Below are 20,420 nucleotides of genomic sequence, written 5' to 3' on the forward strand. Positions count from 1 at the left end.
TATTAGTTACTGCGTATGCACACATGAAGTATATTTAACTTGCTCTCAAAAATGTTTTGTCAGGTATTCTTTGATAGAAATATTAATGCACACACAGCATGTTTCCAGGGCCTACAAGAGCCAAACTTCAGCCTCCTCTGCTGCCAGCCAGTGAAGACTGTATAGACATGACAGCAGGAATGAGGGAAGGTATTTGCTCCTTGGCAGACTAGGAGTATCAATTTATGTAATCCAGTCACTTATTTCACACAGGACAGTATGCATCAACTCTGTTCTTGGAAGTACTCATAAGGTTCTCAAGAAAGCAGTCAGCTCTTTGGGAAAGAAATCAAAAAAGTTTAGCTTCAGATTTACAGTGTGCTTGAAACAATGGGGCTTAGACCACCAGGGTAGGCCCTGCTCTCTTATATTACAAAAGGAGAGAGGCAACTTCGCCATCAATAGGAAAAAAACCCAAACTAAGCCAAACCAAACAAACAAAAAAAAAACCCAACACACCACCAAGAATAGTAATGACTTTCAAAAAATAATAATAAGTATTTATTCATAATAAGGTATTTTTTTATAAATAGTTCTAGGAAAGACAGTAAGAAAAGGACAAGTCTTTGCACTGAAACATAAAAAGGCAGCAGTCTAAGTACAGATCAGACTTTATGCTTTAAGACTAGGCAATAAGGATTTTTAATGTACTCAGCAGTGACAGTAAGCACTAAAGAAAAATTATAAACAAGCAAAACACAAACCAAACAATTTCTTCTATCAATAGGATCTAGGATTCCTGGAAATTAAGGAAGTCTGCAATTGTATGTGGAAATAACCACTTCAAGGATTTCTTTGAAGAAAGAACAAGAGATGTTTTCCTTTGTTGAAGACAGTTCTTTATTTTGTTGGAAATACTATTTATGAGACAATTAAACGATACCTCCTCATTAATGCTACCAAATGTCTGTGTTCACACATTATTAAAAGATAATATCAAAGTAACAGTAGATATAGACTACGTATCAATTATTAAATACAAAAGAAATTATAAAAGAAATTAACTCACTTTTGAAAACAAGCCTAAGTAGTAACCTATAGAATGCACATAAGCATATTTCAAAAGCTATGGTTATAAACAAAAATCATCCATTTAGCACTATGCCCTTTCACAAAACAAATGCAAAATGTAGTTATATTACTATAGATGCTAAACAAAGATGAAGTCCAAAAAATTCCATGACCAATGGTACTCTACAAAGAGAGGCAACCATCAACCCAACAGCTTTCACCTTCAGTAAGCACTGCCACAAGATGTTGACATGTACCAGCCAGCAGCACACAAACCATTTCAAGCCATAGGCAGATGGTAGCTGCTGCTGCTGCCCTTTCTGAAAAGGGCAAACAAACAGCATAGCAGGGGATCAGCAGATGACAAGCCAGACAAGACCTAGAAACTCTCCTGTAACTCACCTTTTCCTAGGAGTGTGCATTACTGAGGGAGACTGTAACAGGAATTGCTGGCTTCAGCACAGCCTACATTAACATGATACTTGGCACAATGTTCCCACTACTCATCTGGCAATGGAAACAGCCCCAACTTTAACGTATGGGTACCACTCACAAAGTACAAAGATACCAGAGGGTACATATCAAACCAAGAGGGTGATTTCTACCATATAATAAAGAACAAGTGTGCATTTAAAGACATCACAAGAACTGTATTTAACCCAGAATGCACAGCTGATAAAGGAAGAATCTAATAGCTTCAACTACTTTGCTTTCTATTTCCGGTTATACCTGGCTCCAAAGGGTTAAAAGCCATTCCCAGAGATTTGTATTTTTGCGTGGAAGTTCAATCAGACCTTCCCAATCCTGAGCATGTCCAAGCCCTTCTCGTGCCCAAAAAGAAACTGACACAGGATTACTTAATTGTACCTCTTAAGTCTTCTCTAGGGTTTTCCCATGAAGTAGTTCCATTTTGACACTGGTATTTCACTCGCAGTTACAAATTACTTTTGACTAACAAAAGTCTTGGAAGGGCTGAATCAATTCCTAAATCAGTGTTAGAGAGTGTTAGGAAAGGGCTTCTGATCACAGACATGATCCCTTTTAAATTAATGGGATGCTGTTATTGTACAAAATACAAGACAAAACACATGTACAATAGAAGAGGAAGTTATTTTAAGAGCCTCCCACATAATTAAGCTGTTCCAAAAATACCTGTTTGAAAATTTTCAAGTTTCTTTAAGAGAAATGTAAGGGACTTTTAGATAAAACGTCAAGAAGGCTAGTTTAGGTTCTGAAAATCTGTATTACCACAAAACAGTCCTCATATTAGGGATGGCAGAAAAACACCAAGGAATGTGGATAAAATGACAGTGTAGGTACAATTATACATTCAAATTCACATGACTAGTCTAAGATATTTGCCTTCACATTTTTAAGACAACAGCAGCAAAGTTCTCAAACAAGCATTACATTAGAATAAAATGTTATACTTGGCCAGTTCTGAAACTTGTTTTGAGGTCTGTACAAGCAACATGACTCCAAACTAAGCTAATGTTCAGCCAATTAGAAAAACAAAAAAGGAAAGTGTGACTAAAGATTTGTAGATGTATCAAGAAAGGTACGTGTCTACTCTGAACTATGGTATCAACCGTACTTGACAAAAAAATATCCCAAAACCAAACCATTACTCAAAACAAAAAAAATCCAATGGATTGAGAGAAACACTAATATGTTTCTACCTATGACTTGTTTGAATGTATTTTATTCAAACAACACTGAAAGACTAGAACATTTGTGAAGGAAAAGCTTTTTTTAATATTACCACATACAAAAGCTAATACTATATGTGAAAATATCTGAAGGACCTTGAATATTTTAAATTCTTCTTAACTAAATTTAATAGAAGTTAACTTACACAGTCAGCCCCAGCTATCCAAAATGCATGAAAGCCAATAAACTAATGGACATGTTCTTTTCTTCAGAGCAGTCTGAAGCATATACAACTGCTCTTCTTGGGCTTCAGTCCACGAGGTACTGAATATTTTGGTCCTGACCCAATAATGCACTTAAATTATTAAATCCTTAAACAACCAGCACTAGACAGACCAGAATTTCTTCATCCACTTCTGCTTTATGCCAGCACACAATCTACTCCTAGTTCTGGTACAAGAAAGCAGAAAAGACAAATCATTCTGTTCTCTTCAAGGAAGGACACTGCATATAACCTTATCTAGTGAAAAAACCCCTTATTATAAGAGTTTAAAACATTGTGAAATATCCATAATGTTGAACAAATACATACTCATTAAACAGAGGCCTCCAGCCTCTCCCTTAACATGGTATGGTGTCTATGAAAACTGTCTTCAACAAGACAATTTTGCAGACAACTGCAAAAATATTTCTTTTACAATTTGAAGACAATGTTCCTAAAGAAGTGTTCTGTAATTTTACATAGACACATCCAAATTCAATATAAGGTGTAATATAAGGTCTCTTATGTCTTTTCTATCACTTGATGCCTGGAAAAAAAGACAGTAGTTCTGAGCTTGCTTTTCCATTTCAGTTTCTTCCTGTACTCTCCAGGCTAACAGTATTTATTTGACATGAGGGTCACATGTGAGAGTGGGTAACAAGGAGAAAACGTCAAGAACCAAGGCCATAAATTCTGTTCCAGGAAAAGTCTATTTTAAATATAGCCTATCATATTGATATTGACTAACTACCATTTACCAGGGTCTAGTGAATGAATGACAGGAAAAAGATGAAATTGCAGGTACAGGATATACTTGAGCCCTCATAAATTCCCTTCATGCCAAGAGAACCCTAGGAGGTTGAAATGAGAGCCTGATCTACTAGAATCAAAATGGCTCAAAGCAAAAGGAAAAAATTTATATATGCCTGTAGGTACACAATAGCTTTTAGATTTTACTGCAGTAAGATACTTACTTTTGAACTCCCTCAAGTTTAAACAGTGCTACTAAAGTAGAAAGGGAGAAAGTCACTAAAAATACACCAAAATCACTTGTGTTTTGTACAGTGGCCTTTTCTACAAAGTTTTACAAATTGCTTAAATTACACATCAACAAGTGTCAAAGCAAGAAATCCAGCTTTAAAAACTCCAAATCAAGCAATAAAAAGAAAGTGAAAAGTTTAAGATAAATATTCAAGGTCTCTCCAATACCTGCAAAAAATCCATGGAACTCAGCAATGTGTCAGTTCCTACTGATCTTCTTTCCCTTTCTCATTTCAGGGCACATCAAAAGCATTGGTTTCACTTTATAGTTACTTGGCAGTCTTCTAACAAAGACATTACCATGGCAACAGAGTATTCTCAATGTCAATTTTTGGTGCTATTTGGCAATACAGAGTTTTAAAATTCAAAACACCTGCAGTTGGATCACAAATTAGCCAGAACTAACAATAGTACATAATCTTATGAGTGAATAATCTAAGTGAAAAAATGTTTCTGGCACTTCATAACAAATATGTCTCTCTGTTATCTGGAATTCCAGCTTGAAAGATCTAATGGTTTTTAGATTCTTAGGAAAAGCTAGCAATTGCCAAGTTTTATTTTTCCTTTTTTTTTTTTTACAAAAAGAATCCTTGTATTACAGTATATATTTTATGCATGTCAAAATATGTGGAACTAGGCAGAAATACTTAATACAGCTTCATACATTTCATTATAAAAACACATGTAAGTAGGGTGGCAAAGGCAGCAAGAAACACAAACACAAACATAAAACACACCTGTGAGCAGTATCAGTGCTCAGTTCCGGAACAGTTTTATACAAATATATACCGCAAAAAAGAATATATTTTAAAAAAACCAAAACAAGGTGAATTTTCAGCCAGATCAGTTTCCTGAACTGTTTTCCCTTAGGGTCACATAAATGTTACCTAGCTGCAGCACAAAGACCAAAGTAAGAACTCATAGAATACAGAGATATGGACCACAACAAATCAGATTACAAAAAATGAGTTATCTCTTCATTTAATATAAAGATCAAATCCCAACACAGAAAGTGCTAAGGAACAGAGTTTTTTCAATTACTGTTTGTGCCAACATCATGTTAATCAACACCACTGTCATGTTAATCTTGCCTTTGACATCTGCAGCTACATAACAACAGTTTGAATCAAGTGGTTCAATTCTATCCCAATACAACTATCAGCACATACAAAAATTCCTGAAACATGAGGTAAATTCTTCTGGATTAAATTATTTCACCCTGCTGCTCCAAGCTAACAGAAATGCCACGGTTGGCTAGAGCATCCAGAAAACATCCTGCAGCTTCTCAGGCCTCTGAGTGCTCACCCTGTCAGTTTTCCCAAGGGATTTGCTAAGGATGAATGAATAAAAGCACACCACCCACTTGGGCGAATTTCCACCTTCCTTCCTCACAGGAAAAGTAATGCACACACCCCTTGTAAGCTACTGTCAAACCCTTCCTCCACAGTCTGCCCATGCTGCTTTCTTTGTATTTTCTCAACTGAAGCACTGAAATGTCTGTTTCTTTATTCCATACAGCACTGTATTTCCTCCAGCATGGAGAACAGTTGTCAGTTCTAGTGCAATTTCTCCAAGCGGAAACCACAGTGAGTACTCGGAAATGCTAAAAAAGATCATTTTCATCTAAAGGTTTTGAAAAGCAATTCCAAGTATCTAAGACAGTTGGGAAGGAGTAAGGCTAGCCTAGAATTACTTGATCGTTGCCAAAGACCAAAATTTAATGGATTTACTGCTTCAAAGTCAGTGTCTCACTGATGGAGTCAGACTCCATGCTGTACTTCAGAAAGCATTCAAGTCCAAACCAGTATCATGAGATGGCTAGACACATTTCTAAACCCTAAATTCACATCAGTAGTTGTAAACATCCAGATAAGAAATAACTGTTATAAACTAGCCTCAAAATGCTATATTAGAAATATCACTTCATTCACATGGAAATAGAAACTATACATGTTTTCTAAAACAGAGGACTACCAGCCAGAAGGTAATTTCTAATGGTATTTAATTGATCAGCAAGTACGAAAACCCTCAGCTATCACTCTGCTAAAAATATTTCTGTGGAATGTTGAACGAGGATGTGATCAAGACATTCAATACAAACAAGCTCAACTCAATGGACTGTGATGTCTAGGACTTCTTAATCAGACCAGAGCTCTAGCTAGAACTCACACGTGAATTTCATGCCTCCTTAAGCTTTGACTTTACAGAAAGACAGTAACAGCAGAACCTGCAGTGGTGACATAAGAATTACAAGGGTGAACACGCGTGAATAAATAGTAAGAGTGCTGAGGGCTTCTACCCCTCTTCAAATGGTGAACCTTTTAAAAGCAGCTGGGAAAGAGCACTGATCACAAGGCAACATTATGAATGTCTACATTACTTGCATAATCTGAAGCATGACACCACAGCTTGACTACAGTGACTCACAAACAATCTATGTAATTTTTTTACATTAATTATATTGGTCACAAACATGATCCACACCTGTAGAGCTGAACTGCCATGACAAAAAGAAAATTGCATCAAAACTGGATAAGAACCTTTGCCCCTAACAAATACAAAATTCAATCACAGTGATTCCAGTATTAATTTGGAGGTATGTTTGGTGGTGTGACTGCTTCGGCTTGGGATTAAGAGATGCTAGTGTAAATGGTGGTACGGCCTTCTAAGTCACCACAAAAAAACTTCAAGTCTTGAGCACTAATATGTTGCAACTATTCTCAGCTATTCTGAAAGAGCAGAATATCAAAACTGTGTATTCTGGAATTATATTTGTTAGCGTGGTTTCTGAGAAAATTAGGTTTGTCAGCACACTGCTTGTCTGTCAGCATCCATCTCTGGTAACTTTTGGGCTTATTAAACTGAAATCAAGGTTGACCAATCATCACAGCTCCTCCATATTTTGTGAAAACTGATAGCCATGTAGGAGTTGTGAACTAACATCAGCATGGCAGAACACAGAATTGAAGTCTTTTCCATTTTGGCTGAGAACAGTACATGCATACTCATTCATCACCAGCACATGTGGCTCTGAACCAACTACAGAACACCCTCTCCTGACTGTCTAAACAGGCAGGAAACATGGGCCATAACTACAGTTACTGAGAACACTCCAAAAGCATAACAAACAACAAAACCCAAGGATAACACAATGAAAACTAAAGAGGAATAACTCATGATCTATACTATATATACTATATGAAGTTTTATGGATACTGGACTGAAACCTGTAACGTGCCAGGCCATCACTGGTTCTCAGTTGCGAACCATCACTGGTTCTCAACTTACACCCACAATACATTTTATTTTTATCACATTGTTTGTACTGATGATTTAATCTTGTGATTGAAACTTCAAGGGAAATCAGAGCACAGATGACTTGCTGAATGGGACAGAAGAAGGAGAGCTTCTTCTGTGCAAGACAGTTCATGAAAGATACTTTTATAGTTACTTCAACTGCCCTCAGCTTGCACTAGTCTCACACACCAAGAGGCCAGGAAAAGAATGGGAAGCCTGTACAATGTTACAGCATCACAATATTTGACAAATATTTGTATCTCAATATTACCAGGAAAATGCATTATTATCATCTGTCATTCAACACCAACACTCATTTTGTAGTAAGACCTATTAATTTCAAAATTTGTATTACAATGTCACTATATAGTTGTTGTTATTATAATGCAAGCATAAAGGAAAAATGCAAAAAATGTTATTATAATGCAAGCATTAAGGAAAAATGGTTTCAAGTTCATTAAATGAAACAAAACAGCATCAGGATAGGAATGATGAAGTTGGAGAAATACCTACTAAATCATGTTCCGTTTCTCCCTAAATCTGAATGATAAAAAAATTAGCTAAATATCACAATTTTTAGATTGACCATAAATACACATTTTGCCTGCATTATGAAATCTTACTATGATAAGAAAAATTACATTTGTTTTAAAATTTAAATTTAATTTTTCTTCAAACTCCTCCTCTGTAAAGTTTGTTCTCTGTCAACACAAGTATGAAGAGGCCTAAGTACTAGAAAAAGGCTGGAAGGCTATTTAGGTATGTGAATATTCTCATAAAAAAAGGGAATGATCAACTATCAACAAAAGGAACAGCAATCAACTTCTGCTGCTCATGCAGAAGTCCGTGTTCTGGATAGAAGCAAACCACGCCTCAAGTTACACCTTGCAACAGTTACAGCTAATTTTCACCACCATATTGATACATTTTGGAGGGATAAGCAGCTCTCTCTATTACACTCTCCTCACAGCCCAAAGAAATTTCAGTCCTGCAAGTATATTTTAAAATAACAATAGAAGTTTCTCCTCTCTAAACTATAACTTTTAAGGCTGTGCTTCCTTGTCGGATGTTCTGATATGGCATGTATAACATTTAGAAAGACAAAGAAATAATCTATAAAAGTAGCATCACAAGACCATAACAAAAAACTTCACACAGTTAGTGTGAAGTAAGTAGAGTGGTATGTCATGGAATGACATGGCACGATAAGAAAAGCACAGAAAGATGTTAAATCTAAAACACTGATCACATAAAAATGAGTGAGTGGACTTCCAGGAGGACAAAAAAAATTAATAATAACAAAAAAAAATCATAACCACTTTCTTCTTATGCCTGGGAAAAAAGTTATTGAGAAACAAGTAAGAAAGATTTAGTATCCACATTTTTAAAGGAAAAAATTCTTTGTTAAAAAAAAGAAAAGAGAACAAGAAAATAGGGAAATCAGAAAAAATACGTTTGTGGTTTATGACTTTCAAAGTATTTGGTACTTTTGCCTTTCTTCTTAAAAAAAAAGTAAGTATCAAAATGCATCCAGTGAGTGCAAGTAAGCACAACCAACTCCTGTTCAGACCTAGAGTATGCCAGTGACCAGCAAAAGCCATGGCCTCAGGAAATACACTCTGATAAAAACCTCCTATAAGGGAAATCCAAATTTGCATCACAGATCTTTTTGATTTACACTTCCAAACAGGATAAATATTCAACCAAAGACTATGAAAATCACCAGAACATGAGGTAAACTTCCATTGGCTTCAAACATGCTGCAGCATGATTGGCCTGACAAATTCTGAAATACTTTCCTACTTCTCACAGAAAAACTGCTCATCCCTTAAGGCGCTTTCTACTATTATGTCTCTATGAATTATATTTTTTGAGGAAACTTTTTCTCAGTACTTATAGATTTATGCAAAAAAAAAAATTAAGTAGCACTACCATATAATCTACTCTTCTGTCTTTTTGGAAGGATGGTAAGAATTCTTGCTAGTGGGAATGGAGAAATACCTTGTTACACCAGTTAGTGTTCCATATTCCCTCAAATCAGTTTAAAAAACAAGACAATTTCGTGATGAAAATTCTTCATAAACACAAACACATGGGAAAGTCTGGGTTTAAAAAACCCCAAAAATCTAATAATCTGCATTCTTCCTAGAAGCTTCTTCATGATATCAATAGAAACTGGGGAAAAGGACAAGTATGAAAAGCAGAAGAAATAAAGTGCTTAAAATATCCCTTCCAGATGTCTGACATCTATTCATTAATTTAAATACCTTTCCATAAGTTGTTCTCCATCAGTTGCCAAGATGCCAAATCTAGAACAGATTTGTACACAACTATGCCAGTACTACTTACTAACAACTTGGAGCAATGCTTAAAGGTTCTTGCAAAACCTTCTCTGTTGTGACAGAACAAGTACTCTCACGTGTCTGGCCAATAGCACGTTCATTGTCCAGCCATTGACAATTTTTCTTCCACGCTAAGTGCTGGTTCTTTGGGAGATTTCCTTCTTCTGAAGCTTGCTACCTTCTTCCATCTCTAGGTGCTTCTTACCAAACTGATTTCCCCTTTCCTATCCTTATAAGTTCTCCTCATTCATCTTCATCACCTATTCTTCTTGTTTAACACACCCCATCTCCTACCCATCTTTTTTGTCTGTTCTAATATTCAAATACTTTCAAGCCCCTTCCTTCCTTTGAGCAAGCAATCACCTTAACTGCCCTTTTGTTCTATACTGTTTGGAATTCCTATTTTATCCATGTAAGGTATGCTCTCCTGTGCTATTCACAACCTCTGCAGCATTTCCTCAGTGACACCTGCCTCTGGATGAAATCCACCATTCATTCCTTTGAACCAGGTGCCTTCAGAACAGTTCTGACCAGCCTCTCATGCAAACAGCTTTTATCTGCTCATCTCTTGCTATATTAATGTACCCGTACATGACTTTATATTTTCTCATATGTGTCCTCATTAAACAGCAAAGAGGATTCACAGAATCATTTACATTGAAAAACACCTTTAAGACGATAAAGCCTAACTATAAACCAAATACTGCCAAGCCAACCACTGAACCATGTCCCCAAGTGCCACATCTACACACCTTTAAATATTTCCAGGAATGATGATTCAGCCATTACCCTGAGCATCCTCTTGCAGTGTTTGACAACCCTTTAGGTGAAAAAATCTTCCCTAACAGCCAATCTGGCACAACTTGATGCCATTTCCTCTTGTCCTGTTACTTGGGAAAAGAGACGAATCTCCACCTCACTACAACCTCCTTTTAGGTAGTTGTAGAGAGTTGCCCACCTCAGCTTCTTTTTCTATGCACAGTTTCATTTGGTATTAAATGCCATATGAATAAACAGGTATAATTGTGACCCCTCTTTGCAAAGGAAATAACATAATGGTATTTTTTCAGACAAAATCAGTACAAGACTTTTAAATCCCTTTAGTTTATATGACTTGAAACACATTCAAAAGAGTCACTGAATTTAGTAGTTGGCCCCATTAATTGCTCTTTACTACTGGAGCACAAGACAAACTGAAAAGAATTTTATTATAGCATACCAATGAGGAATTGCAATGAATTCACAACTGGCTACTATTCTCTTATAGGAACATCTCCTCCCCCAAGCCCCCAGATTTGAAAGCCTATTATGAAAAAGTCTAACACCACACCTATTTCAGCCTTGCTCCCTTCTTCATTTAGCACCAAGTTCCAGACCCAGCAATGTAAAGGCTGCTGAAAGACCTCTGCAAGGACAGCAGTAAGCAATTATGCCCATTTACTGTAACGGAACTATTTTTAAATTGTATTTTACTCAAGCATATATAGCCATAAATTACATTTAATGAAAAAAACTACACTGCGTACTGCAACTACCTCACAGTTCCCTTAAAGTAAAAGTTACTAAGTTTCCCATGACCATTTGCATGTTTTTTTCATTATTGTACGCTACCACACCAAGGAACCACAGATGTTTTTGCTTTATGAGAGCATCTTACTAGCCTACGTGGCCTACCACACACACTTTATATAAACCACTTGAGCTAAGAAAAGGTTTTCATTCCTGTCCTCAAGTACAGTAGTCCAATAACGGCTGTATACAACACTGTCAGAAGTAAAAAACTGCCTTGTTAGCCATGGTTAATTGCTTCAGTAATCTGCTGAAAAAAAACTGTGTGAAGAGCAAGCAAATCAGAATTTGCTGCTAATATTAGTAAAACTGATGATGTGGCAACTCTAGAAACTTTAGAAACAGCTGCTGGAACAGTTCCTAGGGGGGAAAAAAAAAGCCACAGTTCCTCAGAATTTTATCTCACAGAGTATAAGTTTGGAAATTTCATAAGCTTTCGAAAGACTTTTTCCTTAGGACATTTACATGGTCTGTAAAAGAATGTCAGCAATTTAACACTTGAACTGTTTTAAAGAGAAATCAAGCTCTGTGTAGCACAGCTTTCTTTTCCTTCTTCAAGAAACTGTTGTGCCTACAATTATTTATTAGTAACAAAACTAATGCAAGAATTTTTACATGCATTTCCACAGAGCTAAAATGACTCCTGCCAAGTATTCCAGAGTTTAAAAAGAAAGCCGTGTTTGCTTTCCAACTTTGCATAGACTTATAATATACAGAAAAAATACAGTGATTTGCCAGTATACTAAGAAATGAACTGATGGAAAAGATTAGCTATTTAGTTTTGAATCGTGCAGAAATTTATCTTTTCTCAGTTCTCATAACTTGTTTATATGCCTTTCCAAGACTTTAGACTGACTTTAGTGACATTTAAGAGAATGCAGAACAAGCTTCAAGGAAGTATTTAAGATCATGTGTGAGCCAGGGATACACAGGGATATACACTTGGCAGTGCCAGTAGTCAGCCACAGCTTCAATTTGACCACAAAGCATCCTAGGCACCCATACTTTTTCAAAAGCATCCAAGTGCTAGCCACTCTACCTTAAGAATAATTTTGAAGTGGTCACACATGAACTTCAAGCCAGCTTAAGCTGACCAAGAGGCAGAGATGCTGTGATACATGTGTGAACCATACTGGCAGATAGCTCAGGAGAGAACAAGAACTGGTGTCTACCATCTGAGGAACAGCTTAGATGCTGGGCACTTAACAGAATTGAAAAAACCTGGTATAGGAGTCGAGGGTAAATGTTTCTACTTCAAGAAAATGGCTTGGCCAGCACACTGTATAGGTGCTGGATGAAATACAGCTCATAAACCACAGAGAAAATAGCAAGGGAACTTGTCGATAGACCAGCAAAAAGAATTTTTCTCAGGAGTAAAGAGTTCCGAGTTCATGTTTTTCCTTTCAGGGAGCTCATGTATTTTGTGCTAATTGTTGGATAAGCAGCCCTTGGAGCACAGTCAAGGACTTTTCCTATGGAAATGCTCCCACTGGTGAAACACATGACCAGGCTCCCCTCATTCCATAAAATCACCCTTTGCCAGACAGTAGCCCAGCAAGAGTATTTGTTAATATTTGTGATTAGTGCACTCTGCTGGTCATTGAGATTCACAGGAATAAACTCACCTCAGACTGAGGGAACCTATCCATCAGCTTTCTCAATTACTGGAAAGTTTTATAACAAGCCACCAAATTAAAAATTTTCCCCCTCAGACAGCTTCATGCCTTAAAGAAAAAGACTGTATCTTGAATTATGAGCAGTTAAGATAACTCACAGCTCAGTCCAATACCAGGTAACTGGTTAGATGCCTCACCTCAAGTCTCACTTCTCCTTTATATGAGGAGACCAGACACAAATATGAAATTGCCCTAAGGGATTCCTCAATTACCTCATAGCCCAGGGGACAGCATAAAAATAGATCTTTGGGGGTAGCTACTTTATTTCAGTGAGATGCTGGATCACTGCACTGAACTGACTGTCCAGTATTCTGAACTGCCTTAAACACGGTAGTGTCTACAGCACTCTGTCAGTGTTATCTTGAAAGTTTCCATCTAGAATTCTTTTTCATCACAGTAAGGAAGGCTTAGGAATATACTTTAAAATATCAAAACATACCTTAGGTAATAGAAGCCATTTGGATCCTTGGATCAAACACAGTAAAAATCTGAATGCTCATATCAATTTGCCCACAATAGTAAAGAGCATTTTAAAAGAAAGCCCATTGAAGCATCATGCTTCAACAAGTCCCTGAGAGCAATAGGTGTTAATTTCTTAATTACTGTTGGAAAAACAACTCAAATACTACACTTTCCTCTACTTATTACCAGACTGCAACTTGTTCTTTTGCAACAGGTAAGAGACTGTTTTTTCCCCCCTTAGCCACATTTCCCATAAAATAAATATAAACTTAGTGACATACAAGAGACTGTATTATCAGGTTCAAGGAAGTATTTAAGAACACAAATTGTCAGGGATAAACAGATCTTGGCAGTGTCAGTATGCAGCCACAGCTTCAATTCTGACCACAGAGCATCCTAGGCACCTGTATACCCTGACACCACTGAAATTTTAAGATTCTTCTTTAAAGACGATTTTTAACTAGTCTCCTAGTTAAAAATCCTAGGAACTCATTATGTGAAGCTATCAAGATTAGACAAATATAAGAGCTCATCTGGCTTCCCCTTTGAACTCTGTAGTTCTCCTGCCTTCACAGCCTTGACCACTATTTCTGTAACAAAACACCTGCCAGACAACATAACTGTACATTATGCATCACCCTATTGTAGGTTTTTATGGTTCAATACCCTCCTTAAATTCTATGTTTATTTCACAGAAAGCCACTGCTTACAGAGAAACACGTAAGTGAGATGAAATACAGCACAGCTCTATCAGCCAATCAAACAGCTCACTCACTGTGGTGGGACAGACCATCTCTATACCTTTGCACCCATCCAACCCACGTCAAGTCCCACATTGCTGCAGCTCCCACTGGCTTGTAAGAACCCCGTAAGATTGTTACCATCAATCTGTAGCAGAAAACTACTCTAGCAACAAACTTCCTATGAGCACAGAAGCGGGAGGCAAGACCACGTGGTTGGAATGGGTCAGTGAGAAGCCCCAGATTCAGAAGCAGCAAGTCCAGACATTTGTGAAACCACAGTTAGAGAATCACACTCCATCAGGGGACCGTCTCATCTGTCTGAGCTGCAAAGCAATTCTCCACAAAAAGCCTTATATTTAACATTTAAGGTGCTTCAACTCTCTCGGTTCCTATAGAATAAAATGTGAGTAAAAAAACAGATCTTGAATAAACAAGATTTTGAATTATGTATCTAATTTATCACCCTAAATCAATAAAAACACAGAGAGGTATATCACATCTGAATGACAAAATAGTCATAATGTTGAAGAAGGCTGAAAATACAGAAGATACTCACTTTGTACAGAATGCTTCTTGCAAAAACGGTGACCATTCAAAGACTAAAAAACTTTAAGTTAATTTTATTATCAATTAAAAAATATTTAAGCATGCTAGATGTACTGTATAAAAACTAGAAATACATAATACATGAAGGACTAGCATGGGTAAATACTCAGATCTTTCACTTTTAGTGCACCTTACAAAAAACATGATGCAGTTCCTGGTTATAGAAATCAATTCAGCTTCAGGAAGAAATAATGACTCGCTCTACTTCCCCCTCCCTAATCTTTCCTGACATTCTGTTCAGACCACATTCTCTTTACTGCTATAGAGAAACTTTGGTGACCAAAAGTTATTTACTTGCAAAGGATGTACATGAACTTTCTTCAATTTGTGAACAAAGACATGCATAAATGCAATTTCAATAGCTCTTTCCTTTTTGTTTTCTGTCTTAGCTGCATCTGAACACCTAAGGACAAACACAACATCTACCCACGCTACACCAAGGCAACTCAGTCTTTATATATAAGCACTACAAATACACATTTACTTCCGTTTGCACTGTGATAAAAGATTAAATAACTACAGATATAGTTTTGTACAATTATTAAACTACAGCCAAAACTCAAGACTGAAGTTTCAGACTTCCAGAGACTGTATGTCAGTTTCTCCCTAAGTTAAGGTTATGCTCCGTGGCTTTTTGTCTGATTTTTTTCATTATCAGCCACGCTACTCATACCTGAATTTGCAATACACCAATTTAAATTCTTAATTCACATGTCCAGACTGTTTTCTAAACATGCCATGACCTAAACTGCTGCCCAGCTAATTCTGAGGCCAGGATGTCTGCCCTAAATCTAAAGAGTAGAAGAGCTGAGTGTTGCCATGTAGAGTATCACAACACAAAGTACTGGGACCCAAAACAATATAAATGAAATTTATCACCTTGAGCTTTATCACTAAGCTCCCTACATAACAATTTTAATTCTGGACTTTGCTTGGCAGGCTGAAAAATAGGTGTGCACACACATCATTCTCAAGGTATGTTTTTATCTTGATCCTACCTTTTAGGAAAGAAAAAGAACAATTCTATTGTAGATGACCAAGCATTATGCAGACATTAGCTTTTATTATCTAAAACCTGTAGTTTTGTAAATACAGAGAAAAACTATTTTGTCTGCATAAGATTAATTACTACAAATTTAAGAGAAAAATTCACCTGATAGCAAAGTTTTGATACCCAATCAAGTTTGGAAAATTTGATTCACGTGTCCCACAGAAACAACTTTCAACTTTAAGAATTTGCTTTTAATAATATGATGCCTTACTACTATTCAACTTTAGCCATTACAGCACTCATGGAGGTATATATACAAGAACACTTATTTTTAAAACACTGTATACAGACTTCATTTGCATTAGCTTCATGCACTTTCTGCAGCATAGCTCCTTGAGGTAGCTGCAAACACAATACCATCCAAAAAAAAAGAGAATAGAAAGAGAACTGAATTTGTAGCATTAATTCAATATCATTAGCAGATTAGGACCGTAAAAGCAGAACAACATAATTTAAGAAACACAGCTGCTGAAAAAAACCCTAGAAATCTGTAGGACTCCCATTCAACAGCTTCTGCTTCATACTATTGTGTACTGCTGACCAACAAGGATAATTTTTTCACAATAAACATGAGCTATTTCCCTTTAAACTTGCCCTTATCCATGGTAGTTGATGATTATGTGCTGCCATCTAGCAAATGTTTCCAGAAAAGTTTAACTTTGGAAGCTATTCTGTGGCAAGACACCTGAAATTTCTTAAGAGAGCTTTTTAAAATAGGAACCATATTCAAGACAGCAACAGGTTTTTAAAATGATTCCTTCAGCATGCATGCTTGTAAGAGTTACCACAATTGGAGATACCATTAGACTTAATACAGACAAACCCTTCAAAAGTAAGACCATATCCAGTGAATATGGAATGGGAAAACTGAAATTTTCATTCTACGACTTATGCTTTCCTTTGTTCCAGTGAACGCAATGAGTAGAAAATGGTAAGAAATGCTGCATTTTCTTCTTTCCCAAAAACTCTAGTCTTCACTATTTCACTTTGTTCCAATTTTGTGGTTTTTATTTCCTTTGCACCCACCCTCCCTCCTTCATCCACCCAACTCATCCAGTAATCAAAAAGCAGCAATCCCATACAGTAATACAATGCCTGCATTACAAAAAAATTGTGTTTCTTAACCCTTTTCAATCTCAATTTTTCAGTCATGCAGTCACACTGAAACTGTACCATGCTATTTACCAGCAGCAAGATAGCTTCCTAAAATTACTGGACCTTGCTGACTGCGACCTCTGCCAAGACCTTACTTTTTTTGTTATTATCTAGGTATATATTCAATTAAACGAAAGAAATAATTTATACACTTTTGGCACAAGTCCTGCTCGTTAACATGAAAATAGTGTGATATTTTGAAGCACTTACACTGCTATAAACAACTTTTCATGAAAGGAAACATTAATGAAATGTCTAAACTAATTATTTGTGAATATGATTGGTTTCTTATTATTTTCTGTCTTATTTCACCTCATCACAATAATTGCAATTTCCTCTTTTCACCCTGGGTCCTTAACATTGTACAGCTACCTTAAATCCCTTATTCATCCAGTCACCTAAACAGTACAACATTCGCATTCTTTGCTCCCCACAGATCAGAACAGTTAGGAGACTATTGCTCCATGGAGGTATTATTCTTTAAGCAAATTATAATTAAAAAAACCCAAAGCCCAACAACTTTTAAGGTCTCCATTCCTTTCCAATTTCTCTGAAATTAACCAGTGAGTTCAAAAGCTCTCAGAAAGGACAAAGGTATCACAGTCCACTATTTGTCTAATTTCCCCAGAGCATTTTCTAAATCATCACCATTAAATCATCATGCAATTAAATGTCCTCTAGTTTCAAAGCACACATACACCCCATGTAGAAGACACTGCAGAACAAGTAAGCTTTATGACACTTATAACTATTTCTTAGCAACTAATATAAAACAAAAAACAGTAAGTAATTAAAATAAAGGTCAATTAACATTAAAGTAAGTGCCAGTTTATCTCACTGGGAAACATTGGTCTTAAGAATATCTGTTCTTCCTGTAAACAAAAGGTGAACTGGTAAAAAAAATTTTGAAATCTATCATCCTAGAACTCTTTAAGATTCCACCATTTAGCAGGACATGGTATTTTACATTAATTAAAAGCAGAAGTCTTTCTTTGCTAGAATTAAAGCCTGAAATATATAATATCACAGAATTTCATAGAATGGTTTGGGTTAAAAAGGAGCTTAAAGACCACCTGGTTCTGACCTTGCTGCAATGGGAAGAGTCATCTCCCACTGGACCAGGTTGCTTGGAGTGCATCCAGCCTGGCCTTAAACACCTCCAGAGACGGGGCATCCACATATGCACAGCCAACACACACTAGTGCCTCACCACCCTCACAGCATAGAATTCCTTCCTAATATCCAATCCAAATCTACTCTCTTTCAATTTAAAGCCATTCCCTCTTATACTATCTCTACATGCCTTTGAGAAAAGTCTCTCTCCAGCTTTCTTGTAGACTCCCTTCAGATAGTGGATTCCTGCAAATCCAGCAAAGACAAACAAGTTATCAGCTATTTAAGGGTGACAAGGTTGTCTCTGCAACAAAAACCATCACACCTGCTGTATATGGCCCAATGGGAAAAACCCCATATGATCCCCACAGTATTGTCTGACTGTGGAAAGCTGCAGGTGCACAGAATAGAGCTGCTCCATAATTAAATTAATTAATTAAATTATAAATATAATATATAAAATAAATAAATTAAATTATAATTAAGTAATATTTCGTGTCTATTCTTCCAATTTGCTTTCCCTTAGCAAATTGGAAGAATAGACACGAAATATTATTTAATAGACTGCATTTTCAAAAGTCATCCATTTAAACATGGTGCTAATAAACTTCCTCCATTTCATCTTTATTAGAGGAAGATACGATTTTTACTCTTAAAATGTATTCTTACAAGGGCATCTCTGTAACAAATACACAGAGGGTATCTGTTATAGAGACATGAAATATCCAGATATTGGTAAATAATTTATTTTACATTTTATAACTATACACCACAGTCATTACTTTAGTTGTGTCAGGCTTACTGTGCAGAATGATTTGCAAATATGTAACCAAAACCCGTCACAAGTGAAACACACATAACCGAATTCACACTATAGTGAAGAAGAAGAAAAAAATATACTGAAATAAACATGAAATACAAACTTCTTACAGAACAAGAAGAAGTTAGCTGTAACCTATTCATTTTTTATTTTCAATCTCTCCACGTCCAAGAAAATAAGGCAATATCTTTGCTATCCAGGAGGCAGGCAGCTGGGGCTTTGCTGGGTCCGCTAGATCACCTGCAAAACTTCAGTGCGAACACAAACACAGCAAGGCAGGCGTGATGGAACGGCACTCGGGCTCAGGACCCGCACCGAGGCACACGTGTCGGAATCGCGTGCCACCCCCCGCAAGTAGCTCAACTTCAGCCGACGGATATTTGTTTCCATCACAGCGGAGCTCCAGCACGATGGGACGCGTTTTCCCACGCCGACGGACGGCGCCGGTCACCTGCGGTCTCCCCCACGGCTCCTGGCCGCCACGCCGGCTGCGGGAGGCTCGGCCCCGAGCCAGTTCGCTCGCAGGGCGATCTGCCGCCGCCCGCCACCCGCTGCCCCGGCCCTTCCCCGGCCCAAGCCCCCCGGCCCGCTCCCAGCAGCGCCCCGGGTGTCTCACCTCGTTGTTGAGGTTCAGCACAGGAGCCATGGCGCCACAGAACCGCGCAGGCCGCTCCGAGCCCCGCACGCCGCCGCAAGAAGCGAAACCGCGCGCAGGCGCGCAAGGGCCGCGGCCCCGCCCTGGGCCCGCCTTCAACGGGGGGTTAAAGAGCTTTGATTGGGGACGCTCTCCGGGCCTCACCGGGACGGGCGGTGCGGATAGGGGGCGGTACCCGGAGTGTCTGGGCCCAGCCTAAGGAGGTCGCCTGGGCCCAGGTGAAACCTGAAGCTTCGCGGCGCGGGGCTGTGCTCGGCAGCGCCGACCGGCCGGCTGGTTGGTTGGCTTAATCCGGCCGATGTAGGCTTGTAGTCCTTAAACTGAAGTGGCCTCTGCCCCCACAAGCTTATCGTAGAAATATTTCTAGTTTATAGTAGAAATATTCTGGGGTTTTTGCTTTTCCCGCCTTGTTGCTGCTGAGCGGAAGGCGTTGCAGGAGTAAGCTGTGGCCGCTGCCGTAGCTCCAGACTTTGCTCCATGGACAGACACCATGACAAAACAGCCTCCGTTTTCAAAACAGCCTCCGTTTTCGAAATGCCTCACAATTTTAAGATTGTGTCTTCCGTTTGCGCAGAAGGAAGACTTAGGGCTGTGTAGAAACTATACGTCCCGAAGCTTTGGTTGTGTGAAATTTTATATACATAATTAATTTTAAATAGCCATGGTGAAGTGTGGCTGAGCATGTGTTTTGGACTGAGTGATGTCTCAGTCTGAAAATTTTGGCAAAGTTTCATCAGAACTTTCCTCATCATTGCCAGTTTCTTGTGATAGGAGGATTTGTTGATTTAAATTGCTACAAATATTCTTCTATTGAAACTTTTGCAAAGGTCGTGCTTAAATGTAAGCAAAGCTTAGTGTGTTTGAGAATGAATAATTGTTGTTGTTGTTGTTTTTGTTGTTACTGTTTTTTGTGAAACAAAAACAAAAA

At 37.7% G+C, this 20,420-nt stretch overlaps 1 protein-coding gene across 2 annotated transcripts in view; it reads right to left on the reverse strand.

The window, feature by feature from the left end:
- The window catches only part of SRFBP1 (serum response factor binding protein 1), a 62,075-nt gene extending 42,536 nt beyond the window's left edge, over positions 1-19,539 (reverse strand). Inside the window, exon 1 of one of the 2 annotated variants that reach the window (XM_036403652.1) lies at positions 19,454-19,539. In XM_036403652.1, the coding sequence (XP_036259545.1) occupies positions 19,454-19,483 (30 nt within the window). In that variant the 5' untranslated portion in view covers positions 19,484-19,539. The remainder of the gene's footprint in view (positions 1-19,453) is intronic. The other variant, XM_054517956.1, reaches the window with a different exon arrangement.
- Positions 19,540-20,420: the final 881 nt, after the last annotated feature.

Source organism: Molothrus ater, chromosome Z, assembly GCF_012460135.2.
Source record: "Molothrus ater isolate BHLD 08-10-18 breed brown headed cowbird chromosome Z, BPBGC_Mater_1.1, whole genome shotgun sequence".
In the NCBI taxonomy this organism is placed as follows: Eukaryota; Metazoa; Chordata; class Aves; order Passeriformes; family Icteridae; genus Molothrus; species Molothrus ater.